Source organism: Antedon bifida, chromosome 6 (assembly GCF_963402885.1).
Source record: "Antedon bifida chromosome 6, ecAntBifi1.1, whole genome shotgun sequence".
In the NCBI taxonomy this organism is placed as follows: domain Eukaryota; kingdom Metazoa; phylum Echinodermata; class Crinoidea; order Comatulida; family Antedonidae; genus Antedon; species Antedon bifida.
Window position 1 is genome coordinate 26,814,830 of NC_136231.1, and position 22,861 is coordinate 26,837,690.

The 22,861-nt window shown below is 34.3% G+C and overlaps 3 protein-coding genes across 5 annotated transcripts in view; 2 read left to right on the top strand and 1 right to left on the bottom strand.

The window, feature by feature from the left end:
• The first annotated feature begins 17 nt into the window (after positions 1-17).
• LOC144844402 (uncharacterized) lies at positions 18-4,283 on the top strand. Its single transcript, XM_078701297.1, has 2 exons — positions 18-1,644; positions 1,780-4,283. Exons 1-2 carry the CDS (start codon positions 29-31, stop codon positions 3,074-3,076), a joined length of 2,913 nt encoding a protein of 970 aa, XP_078557423.1. The 5' UTR covers positions 18-28; the 3' UTR covers positions 3,077-4,283.
• A 2,682-nt stretch (positions 4,284-6,965) lies between these two features.
• Positions 6,966-19,460, top strand: LOC144844127 (uncharacterized). 2 transcript variants are annotated; one of them, XM_078700867.1, is made up of 6 exons: positions 6,966-7,132; positions 11,633-11,697; positions 11,936-12,342; positions 13,096-13,227; positions 13,428-16,707; positions 17,902-19,460. In XM_078700867.1, the coding sequence occupies exons 2-6, from the start codon at positions 11,649-11,651 to the stop codon at positions 17,961-17,963; spliced, it is 3,930 nt and encodes a 1,309-aa protein (XP_078556993.1). In that variant the 5' UTR covers positions 6,966-7,132; positions 11,633-11,648; the 3' UTR covers positions 17,964-19,460. The 2 variants fall into 2 exon arrangements, with proteins under 2 accessions (XP_078556993.1, XP_078556991.1); XM_078700865.1 differs by lacking the exons at positions 6,966-7,132; positions 17,902-19,460 and adding an exon at positions 7,846-8,134 and having other exon boundaries at positions 13,428-16,821.
• A 1,169-nt stretch (positions 19,461-20,629) lies between these two features.
• LOC144844496 (uncharacterized) overlaps positions 20,630-22,861 on the bottom strand; it is a 38,042-nt gene continuing 35,810 nt past the window's right edge. For both annotated transcript variants that reach the window (XM_078701434.1, XM_078701433.1), the window contains exon 11: positions 20,630-22,736. In XM_078701434.1, the coding sequence (XP_078557560.1) occupies positions 22,060-22,736 (677 nt within the window). In that variant the 3' untranslated portion in view covers positions 20,630-22,059. The remainder of the gene's footprint in view (positions 22,737-22,861) is intronic.

Consider the following 22,861-nt stretch of genomic DNA (forward strand, 5'->3'; position numbering starts at 1 on the left):
TGAAGACCATTATTTTGAGTCTGAGGCCATGATCAAATTGAAGATGGCAGAAGTTCCTTTACAAATCAAAAATATAGATGTTCTTTCAAATTTTGCAGCCAACGAGTCTGACATTGAAGATCATTTAGAAACTGAGGCCGTGATTAAATTGAAGATGGCAGAAGTTCCTCTACAAACCAAAAATATGAATGTTCTTTCAAATGTTTTAGCCAATGAGTCTGATATTGAAGACTATGTTCTTTCAACTGTTGCAGCCAATGAGTATGATATTGAAGACAATTTAGAATCTGAGGCAATGATCAAATTGAAGATGGCAGAAGTTCCTTCACAAACCCAAAATATGGATGTTCTTTCAAATGTTGGAGCCAATGAGTCTGATAATGAAAACCATATTCTTTCAACTGTTGCAGCTAATGAGAATAGTATTGAAGACCATTCAGGAACTGAGGCCATGAGTATGAAGATGGCAGAAAAGCCTTATCAAACCAAACATGTAGATGGTCTTTCAGTTGAAACCAACAAATCTGATATTGAAGACCATTTAGAATCCGAGAACATGATCAAATTGAAGATGACAGAAGTTCCTTTACAAATCAAAAATATAGATGTTCTTTCAAATTTTGCAGCCAACGAGTCTGACATTGAAGATCATTTAGAAACTGAGGCCGTGATTAAATTGAAGATGGCAGAAGTTCCTCTACAAACCAAAAATATGGATGTTCTTTCAAATGTTTTAGCCAATGAGTCTGATATTGAAGACCATTTAGAAACCGAAGCTACGATCAAATTGAAGATGGCAAAAGTTCCGTTGCAAACCAAAAATATGGCTGTTCTTTCAAATGTTGCAGCTAATGAGTCTGATATTGAAGACTATGTTCTTTCAACTGTTGCAGCCAATGTGTCTGATATTGAAGACCATGTTCTTTTAACTGTTGCAGCCAATGAGTATGATATTGAAGACAATTTAGAATCTGAGGCAATGATCAAGATGGCAGAAGTTCCTTCACAAACCCAAAATATGGATGTTCTTTCAAATGTTGCAGCCAAATCTGATATTGAAGACCATTTAGAATCCGAGGACATGATCAAATTAAAGATGACAGAAGTTCCTTTACAAACCAAAAATATGGATGTTCTTTCAAATGTTGCAGCCAGTGACTCTGGTATTGAAGACCATTTAGAGTCTGAGGCCACGATCAAATTGAAGTTGGCAGGAGTTCCTTTACAAACCAAAAATATAGATGTTCTTTCAACTTTTGCAGCTAACAAGTCTGACATTGAAGACCATTTAGAGTCTGAGGCCGTGATTAAATTTAAGATGGCAGAAGTTCCTTTACAAACCAAAAATATGGCTGTTCTTTCAAATGTTGCAGTCAGTGACACTGATATCGATCATTTAGAGTCTGAGGCCATGATCAAATTAAAGATGCCAGAAGTTCCTTTACAAACCAAAAATGTAGATGTTCTTTCAAATGTTGCAGCCAGTGACTCTGGTATTGAAGACCAATTAGATACCGAGGGTATGATCAAATTAAAGATGGCAGAAGTTCCTCTGCAAACCCAAAATATGGATGTTCTTTCAACTATTGAAGCCAATATGTCTGACATTGATGTGGCATGTTTTTCAAATGTTAGAGAGAATGAATCCGATTTTTATGAAAATCCGGAAACTGAAAGTATGGAAATGGAAGACAAATATTTGCAAACCAAAGCTGTGGTATGTCTTTCAAAACTAAGCGTCTACATTGAATCTGACAAATCAAGAACTATAGAAGTGGCAGAAAAACCTCCAAAAGATGTGACCTATATCGAAGACACATTGAAAACTGAGATGGTAAACAGGGCTTTGCGAATGAAATGTGCAGTGAACCTTCCAAGACTTCAAGAAATTGATCTGGACAATAGAGTTAATGATAAAGAACCCTCTCTCCTTCCTTCACCCTTGGCAATAACAACTAGAAAATGTGCAGTGAACCTGTCAGGACCTAAAGAAGTTGATCTGGACAATGGAGTTAATGATAAAGAACCCTCTATTCTTCCTTCATCTTTGGAAATAACAACTAGAAAATGTGCAGTGAACCTTTCAGTACTTAAAGAAGTTGATCTGGACAATGGAGTTAATGATAAAGAACCCTCTCTCCTTCCTTCATCTTTGGCAAAAACAACTGGGAAATATGCAGTGAACCTTTTAAGACCTAAAGAAATTGATCTGGAAAATGGAGTTAATGATAAAGAACCCTCTCTCCTTACTTCATCTTTGGCAAAAACAACTGGAAAATGTGCAGTGAACCTTTCAGGACTTCAAGAAATTGATCTGGACAATGGAGACCCTTCATCTTTGAAAATAACAACTAGCAACCCTGACAAATGTAGTTCACAAGATTTAATTACAACCCCTGCCAAGAGAGTTAAGCTGAAGAATAGTACTGCTATTTTAGAAGAACATGCTGATGAAAATTTAAAGAAAACCTTTGTATCAAAAGATCATAAAGGTACTAATCATACTAAGCAGACAATTAGTTCTAATGAAACCGATAGAGCAGATAACACCATGTCAGATAACATTATTCAGAAGTCAAATAATACTTCCAGTGTTGCTCGTCGTTTACTACTTAATAATGGAGACAAACATTCAAATGATATCAAGATAGTAGGTTGCCGAAAATTAAGTAAATACAATTGCACTACTCATTCTTCTAACATAAATAGTGGCCATAACGAGTCTGATTTTGAAAAAAGCAGGTTGATTATGGAGACGTTTTCAAAATATAGCATAAATCGAAAACGCACAAGAAGTACGACTTGTATATCAAACTCTCCTCCGGTCAAGAGGTGCAGAGATGAGCCACCTAGAAGAAATTCAGAAAGATATGACACTATGACTGATAGTACTCCGTATATTGCCTATCGCTCGCCACATGGAAGACGGTCAAGTGCTAACAAATCAAACGTTAGGCCTATGTATCCAGAATATGTTGTGAATAATAGAAACATTTATCGGGCAGCAGACGACAGTCCGAGAGAAAGGGTAACAGACTCCAGAAGAAGTTATTGGTGGAATAATCTACTTGAATGAGTGAGACAAAGACGAAGAAATGATGAATACTCGCAAGCTATTTATTATAACCATAATAATTGTTAATGATTTATAATTATTATTTATTTTGTGCTTTCTGGTTGTTTTACACATTTATTGCAAACGATACCTAAAGATCATGCTAGTGTACTGTTGGTTGGTATCGGTATTTTAAGTTTTGCATTTTAATTTGTTCCCTTTGGCTTTCATTCACTAATTAGTAGAAACATTTGTTAGTTTGGTTTTCAAATTTTTTAAAATCATTTGTATCATGTCAATGCTCCTCAGATCATCAACATGCAAACAGTTGATGAGAACAACTAAATAAGTATAAGAATGTCATAAGCATTCAGCTTCAGGACTAATTATTTATTTTCATTTATTTTACTGTATTTCTAACAAAATCATAACCATAATACATTTAATACTGAAGACTACCCATCGTTGTATTTTAAATCATCTTTCATTTTGAATTCGAACTAAACCTTTGTAAATTTAAAAAGTGTTATGCAGTTAGGTATTAATTTAATAATTGTTTGATAATTAAGATTAACATCATTTAATGGTTTAATTTTTAAACAGAAAACGTAATTTATTTTAATATTAATTATTAAAATTATGTATAAACAAATATTCATTTGTAACAATGTATCTAAGATGTATTAGTGATCAGAAGCAGTTTTTTGTAAAGCAATTTTATATTATAAATTCCGGTTAAATAATGTATACAATTTTCCATTTTCCATATTATCCTAGCAATCAAATGTGTGTAAAAATGACATGTACAGTATAGCAATTTTACCAAATCTTACATTATGACAAACACATGTATGTAGACATTGTTAATGGCTCTCTTATTTGGTACATACAGCTGTTTTTAAATTTTAAAACGGCGTATAAGAAGCTCGGATTAATAAAAGATTAAATGACCATTAGTCATGTTGCTCTTGTTATCATTTTCAATAAAATCCTGCTACGAACTTAGGAGGCCACCCAAGGTCACACTAACATTTTCTTCAGTTATAATGAATAAGTAGTTCTCTTTATTAATAACCAAAAATTCTAAAAGTGTACTCGTTGATAATTATATCATAGCAGCAAATTGGTATTGAATTAAGAATAATATTACTCTTATCTTGTTAAATACAGTATAACATCATTTTCTATACTTTGAATTGTTACTCTCACCATCGATAACAAAAATAAACTGTGTTTCTAATAATATTACTTGATGTTTTTTTTAATAAAATGATTGATAATTGAAATTAATTTCGTTGTTCCTTGGTCAAACTTTCACGAATCACTGATTTTGACTAAAAAGAAAGACTGCACATGCGCACACTCGTCACCGATGACCAATGAGCTTGGCTTAATTACTGATGACTCAGCAAATTTGCATTAACAAAGAGGTACAAGACCTGAAAACTGTCTGCAATTGCGACACAAGGGGAAATAACTTGTAATCTCTTTGGTTGTTGGTTGTCTCAGGGATAGAATATGAATCCAATATCGAGGAAGGCGCCAACCAAGGTCATGCGATGTCAAAGGTCAGGGTAAAATTTCTAAATTGCTCCGATCTTTACTCCATGCTGCTCCGATGAATCTGAAATTTAGGTATAGTTTTCAAACTTGGTGGGTGCCACTCGGTATAAGAAAAACGAGTTAATAGGTCAGCAAGGTCAAATCTCAAAATGATAGGGTGAGTATGAATCTGATCGCCATCAAAGGTCATGCGATGTCAAAGGTCAGGTAACTTTTCAAAATTGCTCCGATCAAGCTGGAACTCTTGATCATTAGTATTTCATGCATGGAGCCCTAGTTTTATAATTTTCTTAAATTTCAATTGTTTTATATCATAAATGTATTACCAATTACATTTTATTAATACTATTTATAAAATATAGTCCTAATAATTTAATTTCAATGATTTTACAGCTTTTTTTTTTTAACAATGTAGGCCTATTTAGCCTACGTATGAACCACGGGTCCTCACTCAGCATGATTTATGAACAACTGTCTCATTGTCTTGCTTTTGTTATTCTCTATTGTTATTATATTGCGGAAATGAGAAGTAGGCCCAGCTACCGGTTATCGAACCTTGAGGTAATGAGGTCATGGGAATGGTCAATGTTTGAAGGTTACGGGAATAATACGGTATTATTTGACCGGCATGCAAAAACTTATTTACTTGGGCGCGGCGGCGGCGACTCAAGGTTGTCAGTTTGAAAAGGGATTATTTCCAGTAGTTGTGATTGTGATGCATTGCAATGTGTAAGAAATGAACAACTAAATATTTAAGATTTAATTTACCATAATGAGTTAGATATATGGGAAATATTCTGCACTTAGCAACATAACAATAATGAATATATAAATGTTATACGTTCTAGGAAGTGGTACACTCTTCCTCTCAGCAATAGAAATTCAATGTGTTTTGAAAAAAAATTGTAAAACATATCTAATAATACGAAATGATCTTATAAATCCAACTCGCAGATTGTTTTGTCTTGTTGCGGTATATGTGTATAACTAAATCTTTTCATTTGATATTTTCAGTTATTACTTATTTACTGTTGTTTTTTAAAATATTATTTTCAGTTTCTCAGTTTTACTATTGTCAATTTATAGTTATTACTACTTAATTTTTGTAATTAATTTGGTTGTATATCTCATTATACCGACTACGACGGCGATAGTTTCGGTGGGTTAATTATTATTTTCTATTTGTTTGTTGTATATATTTTAAGAACGCATCGTGCATGAACGTGTGTCACCGTTGTAAAGGTGTAGCTTCAATACATAATATCTATCCTGTCTAAATCAGACACATATATCAAAGACACATTCTTCTACACAGCAGCACAACAATGGGACCTATTACCACACATTTTAAAAACCATTTTTAGCAAGACAGATTTTAAATTTAAAGTAAAGGAATATTTAGCAACGTCTCATGAATGAATAAATGACAGATGTTTTTTAACTTACTGTAAGACTTTAAAGAATGACTTGAAATATTATTTTAATAATCAATTTTATACAGTATGCTTTTATATGCTATGTTTTATTGTTTTACTGGTTTAATATTTTATTGTTTGTATGTATGTATATAATGGACCCCAATGGAAATAAGCTGGAATGATATTTACCGGCTTTATGGGTTATCCATGGAAGACTACCGTATGTTTTAATTGTTCTTGTTTACCAATTGTAATGTATATTTGTGTACTTCCGAATAAATTCAAATCAAATCATAATATTATTATTATAGCTTCTCTTCTCCCAGAAGTGCTTTGGGGTTTGCGCATGCTTAGTCCGAGTTTCCAAATACCCATTTTTCTCAACCATTTTAGCCGCGTGATACAGTTTCTCAATGCTTCCCCGGCATCTGCTTCTTAAACATAAGTTAACTTCCTAAAGGCGCAGCGCGGAAAAAATATTTACACATCAATAATATACTGTACATACAATTTAATTGAATATGATTAATACTAAAATCAATCAATATAATTGTAATAATTATATCGAAGTCATTATTTTTTTTATTTGGGCAATAACTTCATTAAAACTAAAACGTCTATTTAAAGATTTACTTTATTTATATTTAGGGACAAAACAAAAATTGATTACATTACGCAGGTTCTTCTGCATCTGGCATTAGATTATTAGATAATGTTGATTTAAATTGTTTTTTATGATTTATTATTCTTCGATGATCAAGAAAGAAATCAATTCCAAATTAAATACAGTAATAGGCATCTCCAAATAACAATATTGACTTAGCGCCCTCTGTTGGGGAAAAACCCTTGTTTTGTACATACAGTATTTCATCACCACGCCGCGCCTGATTTCTGTTGTGTGCGCGGACGACGGGGAGAGAGAGAGGGAGGTGACTTCTTGTGTCTTGTTCCTGAGAAAACAGGGGTGTTTTGAAGACGAGAGGCAAGGCATAGGCCTACGTACACGAGGAACAATTCGCCTAATTAATCCTTCATTAATGTGTGACAGTGTATCTTATAATAATCTGAACACAATGATGATGTTTGATTTTTAAAAGTAAGGATCATTCAATCTTCTTATTTAGCCCACTTTTTGCCGCGGAAATATTTAACACAAATAACATTCACACAAAAGGAGGCACCGTTATGATGTGACATGTCTGCAAGCAGAAACAATGGACGACGATAAGAAGAATAGAAGTTTCTAGATCGAGTAAATGAAGTAGTTTACAATACGTTTTCAGAAAACCACAGGAATGCAGCCAGTCACTGTGTTCGTTACAATTCACGAGGTTCACACACTCACATTAACTACATACTACATTATAGAGAGGCCTTCCTTCATACAATTATTCGAGCTGCAGAGTCGCATGTCCAATGAATTTTAATTAGTTTTTCAACAAGGTTAAATTCATACTGCATTATTTAGTAGCAGGTCAACTATTTTATTCAAGAATTCAGTCAGGGGCTTTTCATACTCATAGGTCCTCGGTGTTTTTGCTGCCAAAAAAATAACTGGTTATCAACCGTGTGAATAAATTAACCAAATTTCTTGGCAGCCACAATTTTCAGTAACCGGTTAAATGGAAGTCTGAAAATAATGGTTAAAAAAACACAATCGATTCTGTGTTTAAGCATGGAGAAATAAGTTAACTTATTTCTCCATGGTTTAAGCAATTAGTGCTGTGTAACACAAAATAATGGTTTTGATTAACAGCAGTCAACTACACTGCAGTAACGTTTGAATTGACCGCCAGAGCCCATTGCATTTTGGGTAATACCACTGATTTCCATCGACGACCACCCACTGATTTAAATGGTTATTTAGAAGCAAGAGGTGAAAGAAAAGACCCATATTAAAACATGCTACAGTATTACATGGCTATAAAATAGAAGGAAATTTCCTGGAAATGGAGGTTTTTTTTACTTCTTCATCTTCTTCAATTTTAAGGAGCAAACTTCATAGTTGAAGGCTACTGCTCAACTAAGGGTACTGGATTCATATACAGAGAGTTAATATCCCATTTTGGCTCCGATGATTTATTCAAGTCGATTGAAGGTAAACCAGCCGAAATGATTGTGCAGTTCAAAATACATTACCGTGATTAAAACTTGGTTTTCAGTTTTAACCATGACAGTCACAACTTGAGCATCGGTTAAGTCTTAAAGCGTCCACTAAGCAGTGATGTAGCCACGAGAAATAAAGTGGTCCGGTTTTCGCAAGAAAAGAGAACAACCTCTGTTCAAGCCACTGAGCTGTCAAAGACTTCTGTAAAAAAGTGATCAGGTTGAAAGGTGTAGGATTGGTTTTAGCATGAAAATTGTACTCTTGAGAATAAGGAAAAACAAGAAAAATTCTCTCAAAAGCATCATAGTGATCAGTGTCAAGCATCAGTTCAGCCTTACTTTATTCCAGTGGTGGTTTCAAGAGTTAGTGCAGTCTTATCATGTCAGATTGGGAGGGTCAAGCATCAGTTTAGTCTTAACACATAGACATAGAAGTGGTCTTAACAAATCACAATGGCAGTGCTGAGCATAACTTCGGAATGCATCAAGTTGGTGATGTCAAGCATGAGTTCAGTCTTAACTTATCACAGTGGAAGTGTCAACATGAGTTCAGCCTTATCACATCACAGTGCAGGTGTCAGTTGAGCATCAGTTCAGTCTTTAAACATTACAATGACGATGTTGTGCATCAGTCCACACATCATGGTGGTGTATGAAGCTTTAGCTCAGTATTATTGCATCACAGTGGTGGTATCAAGAATTAGTTCAGTCTTAAAGTATGAGGGAAGTGTCAAGAATCATGGTGGCGTATCAAGCATTACTGTAGTTCAGTCTTTAAACATCAGTCCATGCATCATGGTGGTGGTGTCCAGAATTAGTTCAGTCTTAATGTATCATGAGGGAATCAGTTCAGTCCTAAACGCTGTTTTCCTGTCGATGATAGTCGACGCTATCGTTAACAATAATCTGCGAAGTTTTAACGATTTAAAGGAAAAGGTACTAACGACGACACAAAACTTCGCCGATTTAAAGGAAACTGTGTAATAATTAATGATCATTGACAATAGCGAGAGTGGAATCCAGTTTTATTCTAGCGATATCGCAACTTTGAAACGCAAGAACTGACCAATCATCTTGGCGATACAGTACATCACATAATTGATGGAAAAATCCTGCTGACTACATTTATTTTTGTTGCATCGCGGCACAGTCAAAGCTAGGGCTAGGCCTAGCGAAAGTGACTATAAAATGATGAAATGAGGAAAGTAGGCATGGTATTAGGTAGGTCTAAGTCTTCAGCCTACTCCAAAATGCTATCCTACTGAGAACGAAGAACCATCAGTATAGAGATAGTAAGAAGACAGGAGTTTCAACTCTAACGTTCAACGCTAGAAATCAAATGATCGTGCTATCGTTATCCTTTCAACTTGATCGTTTTTAAACGATCGTCGTTGAACTTTTAACGATCAACGATGATAATGTCAACAGGAAAACAGGCATAACATACCACGAGGGAACAAGAATTTGTTCAATCTTACGTATCATGAGGGAAATGTCAAGCATCAGTTCAGCCTTTAAACATCACAATGGCGATGTTGAGCATCAGTCCATGCATCATGGTGGTGGTGTCAAGCATTCATTCAGTCTTTGTATCATGAAGGAAATGTTGAACATCAGTTAAGCCCTAACATACCACAAGGCGAGTGTCAAGCATTAGTTCAGTTTTAGGGAAATGTCAAGCATCAGTTTAGCCTTTAAACATCACAATGGCGATGTTGAGCATCAGGCCATGCATCATGGTTGTGGTATTCAGCATTAGTTCAGTCTTAATGTATCATGAGGGAAATGTCAAACATCAGTTAAGTCCTAAGATATCATGAGGGAAATCTTAACGTATCACAATAGAAGTGACAAGCATCAGTTCAGTCTTAACACATCACAGTATCAATTCATTCTTGTAAAGTGAAAGTGTCTAGAATTAGTTCAGTCTTCATAATGGAGGTAATTTACAGTACAAAACAAGCATCAGTTCAATCTTAAAGAATTATAGTGGAGGTCAAAAAGCATCAAGATAGAGGGGTTATAAATGCATGGTACATGCCCTGGAGACAAATTTACCTGCCATCACAGCTGGTCAGGTGTTTGCTAGGACCTATGTCATCTGAAATCCACCAAAACTATGTTAAGGAATCAATGATGAACAGAGGCATAGGCTGGGTTGCTGTCAAGGTTGCGAAAATTGTAAAAGTCAAGCCAAGAGGCCTAAAAAAGTGGACCTTTTTGGGGGGTGTACCCGATAAATTAACATCATTACTTACTGTCACAAATCGAAAGCTCCACATTACAGCCAGCCTCACTGGTTTTCTCAGAGCATTATATCAGCTGTAAGAACATTCCTCTTTTTGCATATCCATGGTTCAAGCATTAGCAATCTATTCAATGTAAACAGAAATGGATATCATCATTTTTGGCCAATACCACACCTGACTAGGCCTAGATGCATGAGGTTGGAAGAATTGTGCTCCGTTTTACTTGACTGAACTTCCTACAGTACAAGAAGCACTCTTTTTTTTGTCCATGTTGCCATCAGTATTCTAAAGCTTACTACACCAGATACCAAATACTGTAACAAGGATTATAAAAACAGATACCTTTCGATTTACGTTGTTATATGTTTTTTGGTTTGATAATACTCATCCTCCATTGGGGAACACCGGAGTAACTCCAGACACGGCTAGGTTTTTCGGTGAAAATTTGGATTACAGTAGGCCCTCTAGAGACACACATCAGCCAGAGGTGCAACGCTAACCCAGATCAGCACACGAAAAGTACTCTTTGCGAACACTATGTACCATGCTCTTTATATTTAGGGACCAACAGCTTTATGTCCCATCTGAACGGGGAAAAAGAGGCAATGAGTGTAAAGCATCTTGCCTAAAGGATACAATCAGTATGGTGTACAAATTGACTTGAACCTATCACATGGTAGGCTATTGCTCCATCATTCTCTGGTCTATACTGTACATCATCTGATACTATATTGCCGGATGGTCTCCCATCCAAGAACACAACTGGGCCAATGTAGCTTAACTTTAGTGATCTGACGAGAACCAGTGTTTCAACGCAGTATGGCCATATAAGTGATAATCTAGATTAGATGTGGTTACCGTCTTGTCTATAATCTAATTCCATTTGGTCCCGGGGTAGATCAACTATTTTAGATTTTGATTCCTTTTCTTTTGTGTCTGTCGGCAAGCTAAATGAAAAGAAAAATTAAGATTTTCAGAATACAGTACCAGTTTATGTTCCCCAATGCAGTATCAGCTTACTTACGTGATTCACTACTAGCGTGACCATGCTTGATACTGTGGTTGTATATTCAAGGCTTTAACAAAACCAATATGCCTACTGTGATATACTGTGTATTTGTAGAATTAGTTGGTTTGGCTTGAATTTATGATGATCATTGTTTTGGTTATTTTCATCATCCATTGTTTCTAGATTTGTGTGTAGTTGCATTAGATTACATGCTATTTAATTGTTTTTACAGGAATTTTGAGGTCACCATGTCACAACCAAAAAAGGTCTACTTGATTCCAAAATTACCTAATGAAGGTAAGATGTATTTCATGTTGCATCAAGATAACAGTAACATGACTGATCATGACATGTAAAGATTTGTCATGAAAAGTAAGGATAAAAGCATTTCGTCAGCCAAGGTTTGTTAGCATGCTCAACAATGGCTTATTGTCAGCAGAGACATAGCAGCCTGAATAAAAGAGTTACAGTAATGTGGTTCAGTATAATGGCTACCCCTGCTATCCCCATGATTAATCACTCCTTTATTTTTTAGGCTGCAAGAATATAATTCAACCAGGAACTCGCACTTATCAAGAAATATTGCAGTCTATAAAAGATGCATATTTCGAATCAAGTTATGTGTTTGAAGATAACTGGACTATCTCATCTGTTGATCAAGTTATTAACCAGGATTTTGAGAAATCATATCAAGACAAACGGCAGGAATTAAGATCAATACTAAAGAGTAGTGATGTTGGTGAACGATTTGCATTTGCAATTGTTGACAGTGAAGAGAAGGCAAATGATGCATGTAAAAATGGAGTCTTCAGTGGTCATGAGATGTTAACCTCTATGACCTTAGGCAAACGAACTGATGGTGTTCATGTGTGGCTGTATTCAGACATACCTCTGAAATGGGCTACCAAAAATATTTTGAAAGCCTACCTAATTGTGTACAAGGTAATGTTTTACTGTAAAGCCTAATTTCCACTTAGTAAAGGTGGCAGCGAAAAAATGAGTGATTACCTTAATACCATAATTGCTAATACACCTCTGGGCAGGGATTGTACAAAATGGGAAATGGTGATGGTATAGTTGCCAACAATTTGCCTGGCAGGGACTGCGGAACTAAGAGTCTAGTATTGGGGAGCTTTAGATTTGTCGACGTACCTAGGCCGGGTTAATCAATGTGTTTCATTGTGTCCACCATAAAACTGTCGGGAAATTTCTCTGCTTGTGCACAGTGAATTAACATGACATACTTTGGTAACCCATTGCAAATTTAAAGCTTCAGTGCTTGCATGTAGACAATAGATAGTGGAGTTGTGGCTTGGTGGTTATGATGCTTGGCTGCCACTCCAAGGGTCCTGGGTTCAAGTCCCGTCACATGTCAGGATTTTTTCTAAGGGCCAAATTACAACTCCACTCCCAAAGACTTGTAATAAGACTTTGTTTATGTAGAGCATCTTGTGTATATGTTTGTATTGTGAACCTCTGAGGGTCCCTAATGATCAGCAATTGCTGGATGGATAACCCTCATTAAATATGGTAAAAAAAAAGATAATATTTGGTGCCTTTTTAAAGCAGATTTTTCACTTGATACTTTTACAATTGTTTTAATGCAAACAAGCTTTCAGATGTTAATGCATGAATGACGAAATGGAAGATATTTTGAATTATAATTAATCTTCTAATCTGATTATTTATTGACAGGTAATGCGAGGACGAGCAAAATTGGTGAAACCAACCCTAAACAGTAATATCGATCCAACACCAAACTTTGAATGTCATGTAAGCCATGTAACAAAGACTGCAAACTTTGGCAAGTTGGTAAATTCCAGCCAGGTAATGATAACATTGGCTCTTGAAAAGATCTTTTAGGCTTTGTGTAAAAACCATCTAATATCTCCACATTGGCACGCATGATGGCTGCATGAGTGTGTCTGACTGAATTTCACAATCATCAGCCTAATGTTGTTTTGTAAAGTAAAACATTGAACTTCCTAATTTAAAAAAAGTTTTATTCTCATTTGTCCATATTGTAGATGTTTATTTATGAGTATGACGATGAGGCTTTACCCAGCAAGCATCCTAGGCATTGCTACCCGATTGCAGTAGTCACATGCACAAGAATGCACAACGATGCACTTCCTTGGAGCAAAAAGAAAGTTGCTTCAGAAGAAGGAAAAAGTAAATTAGTACGTTTGATGGAAGTGGATACACTTCCACCAACAAAAGTTGTCAAGTCTAAAAGTAAAAAGAAAGTTACTTTCAAAGAAGAAAATAGTTTTAAGGAATCTGTGAATACACTTCCATTGAGAAAGGTCTCTGGACCCAAAGGCAAAAAGAAAGTTGTTTTGAAAGAAGAGAAATGTACATCAATACTTAAGAAGGAGTCTGTGATCGAAGAGTCTGTGACTGGAGAGACCGTTACCGGAGAGTCTGTGACTGAGGAGTCTGTGACTGAACAACCAAATAAATTGGTGTCATTTATTGTTCTAGATGAGTATCATTGTGAAAACTGTAACTCAAATCAAACATTGTCTGATGAAGAAGAAACTAATTCCACAAATCGGATCAAATCAGATTCCAAGGAAACTGAAAATTGTCAACTGAAAAGAAATATAAATGAAAGAGGAAAGAAAAAGGCATATGCTGGAAAACTAGTCGTTAGAAGAAAACGTGATCGTTGGAGAAAAAATTACAAAAAGATCGGTAGATCGTTTATTAACGCACAGCCAAAGAAAGATTCCGATTTTGGACTTGCTGCTGAATATTCCAAATTATGTAATGAAAAGTTGTTACGAAATACAAAAAAGCAAGCTGTAAAAGAGAAGATGTTACCTAGTCCAACAGAAGTAAAAAATGAACCTGTTGTTCAGACTGGAATTAATGGTTTTAACCCGACTAATGGATTGATAATTCAAAATGGATCAAGTAATAATAGCAAAATTCAGCATGTTTTCGAATACAACCATTCAGGAATTGCACGTCCTGTATCTTCAAATGTTGATTATACTTCCAACAACCAATTGGAGACTGCATCTCCACATGATGTTTTACCTGGATCTGCAGAAGTAAATCATCAGAATTGTAACACATTTTCTAAATCAATTCCTACCTTGGTTATGCCAGCAAGTCCACCTAATCAAATCAGTGATTTAGAAGATAAAACTGTTCCGCTGAACCAATCATTTGATTCCAACCAGAATGTAATGAGGCCAGCAGTTTCTTACCAAAATGGTGCCTATTTTCCATCCGAATCTATTTTAGATTATAGTGTTCAAGAGGATAACCAATCATTTGATTCCAACCAGAATGCGATGAGGCCAGCAGTTTCTTACAAAAATGGTGCCTATTCTCCATCCCAATCTATTTTAGATTATAGTGTTCAAGAGGATAACCAGTCATTTGATTCCAACCAGAATGCGATGAGGCCAGCAGTTTCTTACAAAAATGGTGCCTATTCTCCATCCCAATCTATTTTAGATTATAGTATTCAAGAGGATAATCTGGAAGTTATGGACATGGATGTTAGTAGTCCAGAACCAAATGTGCCAATTCAACGTGCTGACACATTTTTGCAAAACAGTGTTTCTAATACAGCTGGATGTATTAACAAATGTTTTAAAGACACAATTGCTGAATATAATGTTTATGAAGATGAGAATAAGCGATTACATGTGTCACCTGTGAAAAAGACAAAAAAAATGAATAATTTTCATGGAAAGACATTTTTAACTAAAGAAGATCATTTTGAAATACCTCTGGAGACACCAGATAGTTATACAAAACCTCCTGACCCTCGTAAGATGCTCTATCGCCCTCAGAAGGTGTCAGATTTTTTTGTTCTACAGTGGTCGTTGAAAGTTTCTAATAACAATGTTTCCATTGTATCAGAAAAGAAAACGAGTTTTGATTGTACAGAGAAAAGAAAAGAATCCAAAACATCAGATGTATCATCTAATTTGCAGTCAAACAAAAGTTGTGTAAAGCTTGAATCTGGTCAAGTTTCTGTAATTAAACACACCGCATTTCAGACAATGTCGACAATGAATCCAGAAGTATTAAAGAAATCGGATAAAAATCATCAGACATATATTGAAAAAAAGAATGGGTCCGCATCAAAACAGATGAATGGTCATTTGCAACCATCAACAAAATTGACTGATGTTGTTAGAAAGCAAGACAAGCTACAAGGTCATGACCTCAAACTAAAGAAAAAGCAAATTGAAGCCTCAACACAGACAGATAATTCACAAAATGCTTACCTACAAACTAAGTTTATTTATAAAGACGACCTCTTGCGTATTATAGTAAATTTAGAGGAAAGGACAATCTCGGCAAATTTCCTGTTTGAATTGTTTGAGCGCAATGGAATAGATTCTTCTTCTAGTAACAAGATGTCAAATTTGTTAGAGAATGATCAGAATATGAAGGAGAGGAGGAAGACTAACGAATTAAAAGAGAATGAAGATTCAGTTGATTACAACTTATTATCAACTGTATCGCATGACAGTGATCCATGTCAAGCTACACAATCTTTAGTTAATTATAAATGTGAAGATGTAGCTATTAAAAAGGAGATCATAACGGAAGAAGACCACCAAAATGACAATGCTGCTTGCTTTCACATTCCAACAACCGTAACAAAATGTTCAAATGTTTCTATACAGATAGATGTATCAAAAACCATTGACCATTGTCCTGCAATAATAACAACCAGAAATGATCCAATGCAGAACTTGTGCAAAGGTGAAGTTTCTTACTTGGATGCTGGAAGTGAGGTCAATTCATTGGCCATGGATACTGACCTTTCTATAAATAATTCTAACCAAAAAGATAGAATGGACAAAAACCCATTTAAAAGATTGCCCGAAGACTTACAAGGAGTAAATCCAAATCTTTTTGAACATCCTCATGAGGAAGTACATTTCGGTAAAAGGAGAAGAGGACATGGAAAGCGACGACATTCTTCCAAAGACGATGGTGCTATCAACAAAAATGACTTAAGACATCAGATTAATGAATGTCGAAAGCACAGATTATCGGGTGATTGTTCAAAGTCTCCTGCTAAAAGCTCAAATGTCAGTCCAGATAAAACTGATGCTGATACTTTACACAATGTAGTAAAGCGCTTTAGAAGAGAATCATCTAGTTACATGTGTAATAATAACAACGAGCATTTGCAAAATCATAGTCGCATTGGTACAAAAAGTTACGAAGATTACAGAAACAGAGACCCATTTGAGAACCAAACATGGCATCATCAAAATAAGTATGATGATAGGTGGGATGAACGATGGCCACCAAGGTATTTGAATGGTACGTATGTGAAATATGAAGATTATTGGAAGTGGTATCATTACTATTCACAATGGCCCTGAAGACATACATAGTTTTTGTTTTGTAATTGGATAAAAATGAGGACTTAAAATTAGATTAGACATATTTTCAATTTTTGTTCTTTACGTTACATTTTAAATTATGCAATACAAATCAGTTTATAATTTTAATTGAAAATCAATGAAAACAACACTTTTTAATTTGTGATATGCATATTGAAAAAAAATGAATGTTGATAAATTGATTACACTGTTTTAAAAATGTTTTTATTAGAACTAATCAATCCTTGAAAGTGTTTATAAAATTGAATTGCGTATGTATCAACGTTACTGTTGGCCGTGGTTCAAGCTTAGTTGTTAACCAGGATAAGTTGGTTCCTACCACCAACAAAGTTAGAGATAAATTGTATTTCACATCATTATGAGATGTTAGTTCTCAACACCTCCTTTAGTGATTCTAATATGCCTACATTTTTATAATGGTGTAAATTACGCTAATACAGCACACTGTTTTGCTTTCATTATTGTGTTTGTTTCAGTTGAGTTTTAAAATGTTCATTTGATGTCCCACTAACCTCATGCTCCCTTCCCCCACACCCCTCATTCTGACATACAAACAACTATACTGTCAATACTGTTTATCCATAAGCATGTTAACCTTTCACACTAAAATTGTGTACGAAACTTGTTAAGCCTGTTTTCCACTAGACGTTGTACAAATCCAATGTTTTTGCAAAGAAAAAAATTGCGCTATACCCTTTCCATATAAGAAAGCAAATAGCTGCAATTTGCATCGCATGAGTGCTCACAAAAACGTTGTAACTCATTTCTTGAGCTCTGATTGCTGGTGCAATTTTTTGTTTTTCAAAAGATAAAATTATACAAACTACTGTACTAATTTTGCTTAATAGAAAAAAACACAAGGAACTAAAAAGAGAATTCACAGACAAGAGATTTAGAAAATGGAAACTTGAATACTGATGCATATAAGCTTTTGACTTGCGTAAACAAATTTGCATACTGTAGTAGAGAACAGGCTTCAGGAGAATTTGAAAAGGATCAAATTTGTTTGTGTGATGTTTTGTTTGTGTATTAATTAATGTATGTTTTTAATGTTTTCTTTACTATTCTAACTATCTGACAACTTAATTTTTTTTCTGTACCCTATTTTTAGATGGCCGCTGTGCACAAAGAGGATATAGACAAAGAGGAGGCATTTGTCGGGATAATTACTAGCATCATTAACTTCATTATACAGTCTTGGAGACATGTTAAAATTATTCTACTATTATTCTTCTAATACTCTCAATTATTTAGCAAACTCTTTCTGTTTATTGCTGTTTATTGTGACTGTCTCATAAGCTTCTACGGTGAAACTAACTAAAACAATCACGTCAAGAATCGTACAAGAATGTACTGCAGTAACAGCAGTAGAATAATTTGGATGTGTCCCCCAATTAATAATTATCTGTTTTAAAAAGTAAACCAAGAAATGATCATGATCATGATCAACATTGATTGAGATTAAAATCAATCAAATATTGTAAAATTTGGTTTACTTGTTACGATAGATAATTTTAATTAATACAGTATTAATTTTTAATTTACCATGAAAAAAGTTGTTTGATGGTTTTATTGTTGGTTTGCCTGTCAAAGTACTTTTAACATTTAAAATTGTTTTCATTTTACTAATTTTTTTGAGTACAAGACTTCCATTCTAAAGTACCTTGATTTTACAACCATTTTCATAGAATGTTACAAAAACTACATTTGTATCCTATTGCAGTCGTTAGCTTGGTACCTCATTACTAACCAACATTAATTGTGTTCCGTCGCTTTTGATTGGTCAAATGACAATGTTTGTTTCGTTCTTGTATTATGTCCTAGTAGGAACCAGTATTCACAAAGAGATCGGAAAAATGTGCAATAAGTCTTGATGGTAGCTTTAACATTATAATTTTATACAGCAGTTTTGTTTCTTGTCAATAGGTAGACAACAGCAGAGTGAAAGAATATTTCCAAACAGGCTTTTCTTATTTATTATTACGGTATTACTATATATATGATGAGTGAATTTTCCGGGGACTGGTACAAAAGTTAATGATAATTAGAGGGTGTTGTGTTCATAGTCTAAATTAGAGAGAGAGTTGCATGAGCATGGTATTATATTCAGTCATATAGAAATGTAATTCACTGTTTATATTATACATATTTGATTGATTATTATTATTTGATATCCAGAACTATATAAATTAGAAAATAGATAGAATTCTCAATTTGGAAATAATTATGATAGAGACGTAGATAACTTATTATAAAACTATACAAAACATTTGAGATTACAAATTTATTTTAAAGATTTAAAGCTAGTAATGATTCACCTCAGAAGATGTTTCTTTTTAAAAATCAATTGAACACAATTGGTGCATAATAATGGAAAAAAATGTTTGGTGCTTATAAATCTGGTATCTACACTGGTTCTCATGAAGGATTGAAGACAGCTGCAAGGGTATAATGTGGGGTGAGGAGTCGGTCATACTTAAAGTTTTTTCGAGAACAGCAGAGGTTTCAGCATTAGAAAGATTCTGTAGAATTTTTATATCTTGTTTATTATTGAATATTGTGCTTTGATTGTTACCAAGCTCTTATTAGTTTATATGTTTTTATAAGATAAATGTAATATACAGTTTATACATTGCAGAATAAATACAAATTGTTTTTATTATTATATTAATATAATTTCTGTGGCATTTTTCTTTCGGCCTTTTGATGCACATTGCTTGACTTCCACTGTCCAATTACACTACACTAGAATTATTACCACATCTGTGAGTCTCACTCCTGAGGACGATCAAATTATATTGATTGAAACGTCGACAAACAGTTCTTTTCATAACTATATATGCGGTGTACCGCAAACTTATATCAAGATTTTAATACCACATCTGTTATTCCAGAAATGTACAAGAAATCGTGAAAATTGAGATTGGTTGTTGTAGTTTTTTTTTTGCAGTTGTTTGCATGTTGATTTTACACAATAGACTTATCAATTTTGGTTTGATAATACTGATAGTGAGAATCTTCACGATCTAGCCCCAATATGGTATCATAATCCAGAGCAGTCACAGGGCAATCAAATTGGTACAATTTTTAGCCCCAACAATGAGTCAAACACTTTTTAAAGACCTGGATGGTATTATGGATCCAGAGCAGTCACAGGGTAACCAAATTGGTACAATTTTTAGCCCCAACAATGAGTCAAACACTTTCTAAAGACCTGGATGGTATCATGGATCCAGAGCAGTCACATGGCTACCCAATTTGTACAATTTTTAGCCCCAACCATGAGTCAACACTTTTAAAGATCTGGATGGTATCATGAATTTAGAGCAATCACAGGGCAACCCAATTGCTACCATTTTTAGGCACAAGTCAAAATACTATTTATCTGGGATAGGTAACAAAATATATCCAGAGCAACCAAAGTGGTACAATGTTATAGCCCCAACCACAAGTAAACACCTGTAGATTCTACCTGTTTTAAATATCTTGGATATTTACTTAGATCAAATCATCATCATCAGCTCTTGCAAACAATTCGTAGTATCATCATTGCACTTGCGTTATAATAATGATTTAGTCCACTTTTGTGTTTCTGCCTAATTATCATCATCATCATCTTTCTATACTGTGCAGTACCTCTTCTGAGTATAGTCCACATGGGTTGGTCACACACATGCAGCTGGGCTTCCTAATTTTCCTTAAATGTTGTTATCCACACGTTTCTTAATATTACCTCTTATTTCTGTCATTTGAATTCTTATGTCTCGCAATAATTATTAAATGATAAAAGAAAAGCATACAAACCACAATCCATTTTATAATATTGCATTTTATTATTCACAAAGAAACTTGTAAATGTTACATATCATGAATAACATTTGGTGAACATTCATTCTCATGTTGATTTGTAAGGTTATCCACTCCCCCATCCTAATGCTTCCCCACCCTAATGCTTTCTTTGATGAGAGTACTGACCCTACTTCAATAACTGTTGATAACTAAACATTCAGTACAAAAGATTGGACATAAATGTATTTTCTCTCGTAATAGCTTTCCTTTACCAAATTATATACGTACTGATTTAATAATACACTTCTGAAATATTATCTTAAAACATTATAAATTGTAGCAAAATAGTATAATCACTTTCTATAATAATTATTTTACATCATGTTGACATAAAATATTTATGTTTAATAACTTTTTTTTTTAAACACAACATAATACTTTTTATTTGGTTAAAGAATGACAAATGTGATAATGTACAATTATCTTTTGCACAATAAAGTTTTAATAATTAGTGGCGTGCTGAATATGGATTTATTTATGTGAATGTGCTCCTTACTTTAAAATGAGTTAATTACATGGAAGCTATTAACCAAATTAGTCATATCACCTTAATGTTACTTACTGTTCACTTGTTTACTAGGTTTTGTTACAAAAATAAATCATTTTCATCAATTGTGTTAATAAGGTTATATAACACCTCAGGACCGCACCTTGGGTTGTACATTGGGGTAGGGGTTCTTTTTCAAGGAAAAAGGACAAAATGTTTTATCACATCAATTTTCTAGATTTTATGATGTACCTTAATTAACCACTGTACAAGTCTGAATCTAAAATAAAGGACCATGTCAAAAGTATTCTACTGCAGTTACTTCAGTAACTATATTTTGTTTACTCTTAACCTATTAATATAGCAAGTGCTTTTTTGGGTAATCATACACACATGTTTACTGCAGTTACTGCAGCCTTTAATTGACTTTAACATTGAAAAAGTTATACATTATTGCAGTTAAAAAAAAGTATTTTTATTTCAATCATCTTTTAGGGTTATTCCTTCCAGTTTAGTCCAATGGGTCAACTGATATTCAGGGGATCTCTTTAAAAAAAATTAAATGTAGTTACTAAAAGTAACTGCTCTAGAATAATTCTGACATGGTCCCTTAAAATGAACACAAATTATTTATCATAAATGTTATCGCATCTTTACACAACTAAATACTGTGTTAGTATACTTATAGTGAAAATGACTTATTTACAAATTTGCATACATGTGTGCACCTTATTCAACATTATGTCAAGACACTGTATATCTGTTTCAATGTACAAGAACTAAAGAACTTATATTGTTTTATCAAAATATACTGTTTTGTTAAATTTACTTCTAATATTTGTTTTCTCCCTTGGGGCTTCTATAGTTGCACAACCCCAGTTTACATTTCTTACGTTGGAGGGAAAATATTCATTTTACTGTTCTTTTAATCACTCACTCTCCTGTTGAATTTCTTTTACAATTAGCACCAATAAACGCATCATCCATGCTTCCATGTGAACTGTTTGACGGTGTTGTTTCCTCATCAAATAATGAACAAACACCAGAATCATGTCTTAGCACAGACTTAAGTGGGGTTATGGTGGCAGACGGAGCGTCAATGATTTCCCAATCTCCGCTGCCATCCATTTTTCCAGATTGTTTCCTCTCACGCCACGATATTAATCGATGCGTCAGTTCTACGTTCTCACTAGCAAAGAAAGCTTTAGCGTCATCTGGACTGTCACAGTTTTCAAGCCGATCATCTGTACTTTGCAATTTTTTCCTTAAAACAGGAGATGTAGGTAAAGATATTGACTTTCTACGATCTTTATTTTGGAATTGAAAATACTCTTCATCGAGGTCTAACTCATCAAACATTGCACTTAATTTTGGGGGTATATCCGCATCGATTCCTCGAGGGCTGCAAACTATTTTTGTTTGCCCTCCTTTTAGTTCAGGTGTATCGAAAGGATTACTACTATTTTTGCTGAAAAGCTGAGGGCGCTCTGATTGCTTCCTTAATCTTGCTGAATTACTCCGAGTTAACGGGAAATTTCGTAAGTTATTTTGTACTGGAGAATCCAACTGACTGACAGATGTTCGTGATCGTTTTTTAACCGCCATTTCATCTGAAAAAATAATTATATAATTGGAATTAGTGTACTGAATGTACTTCTATTTATTTTTTATTTTATTTCATACACATCCAACAGCGAGCACAAACTCGCCAATTACAGGATGGATAAACTATTTT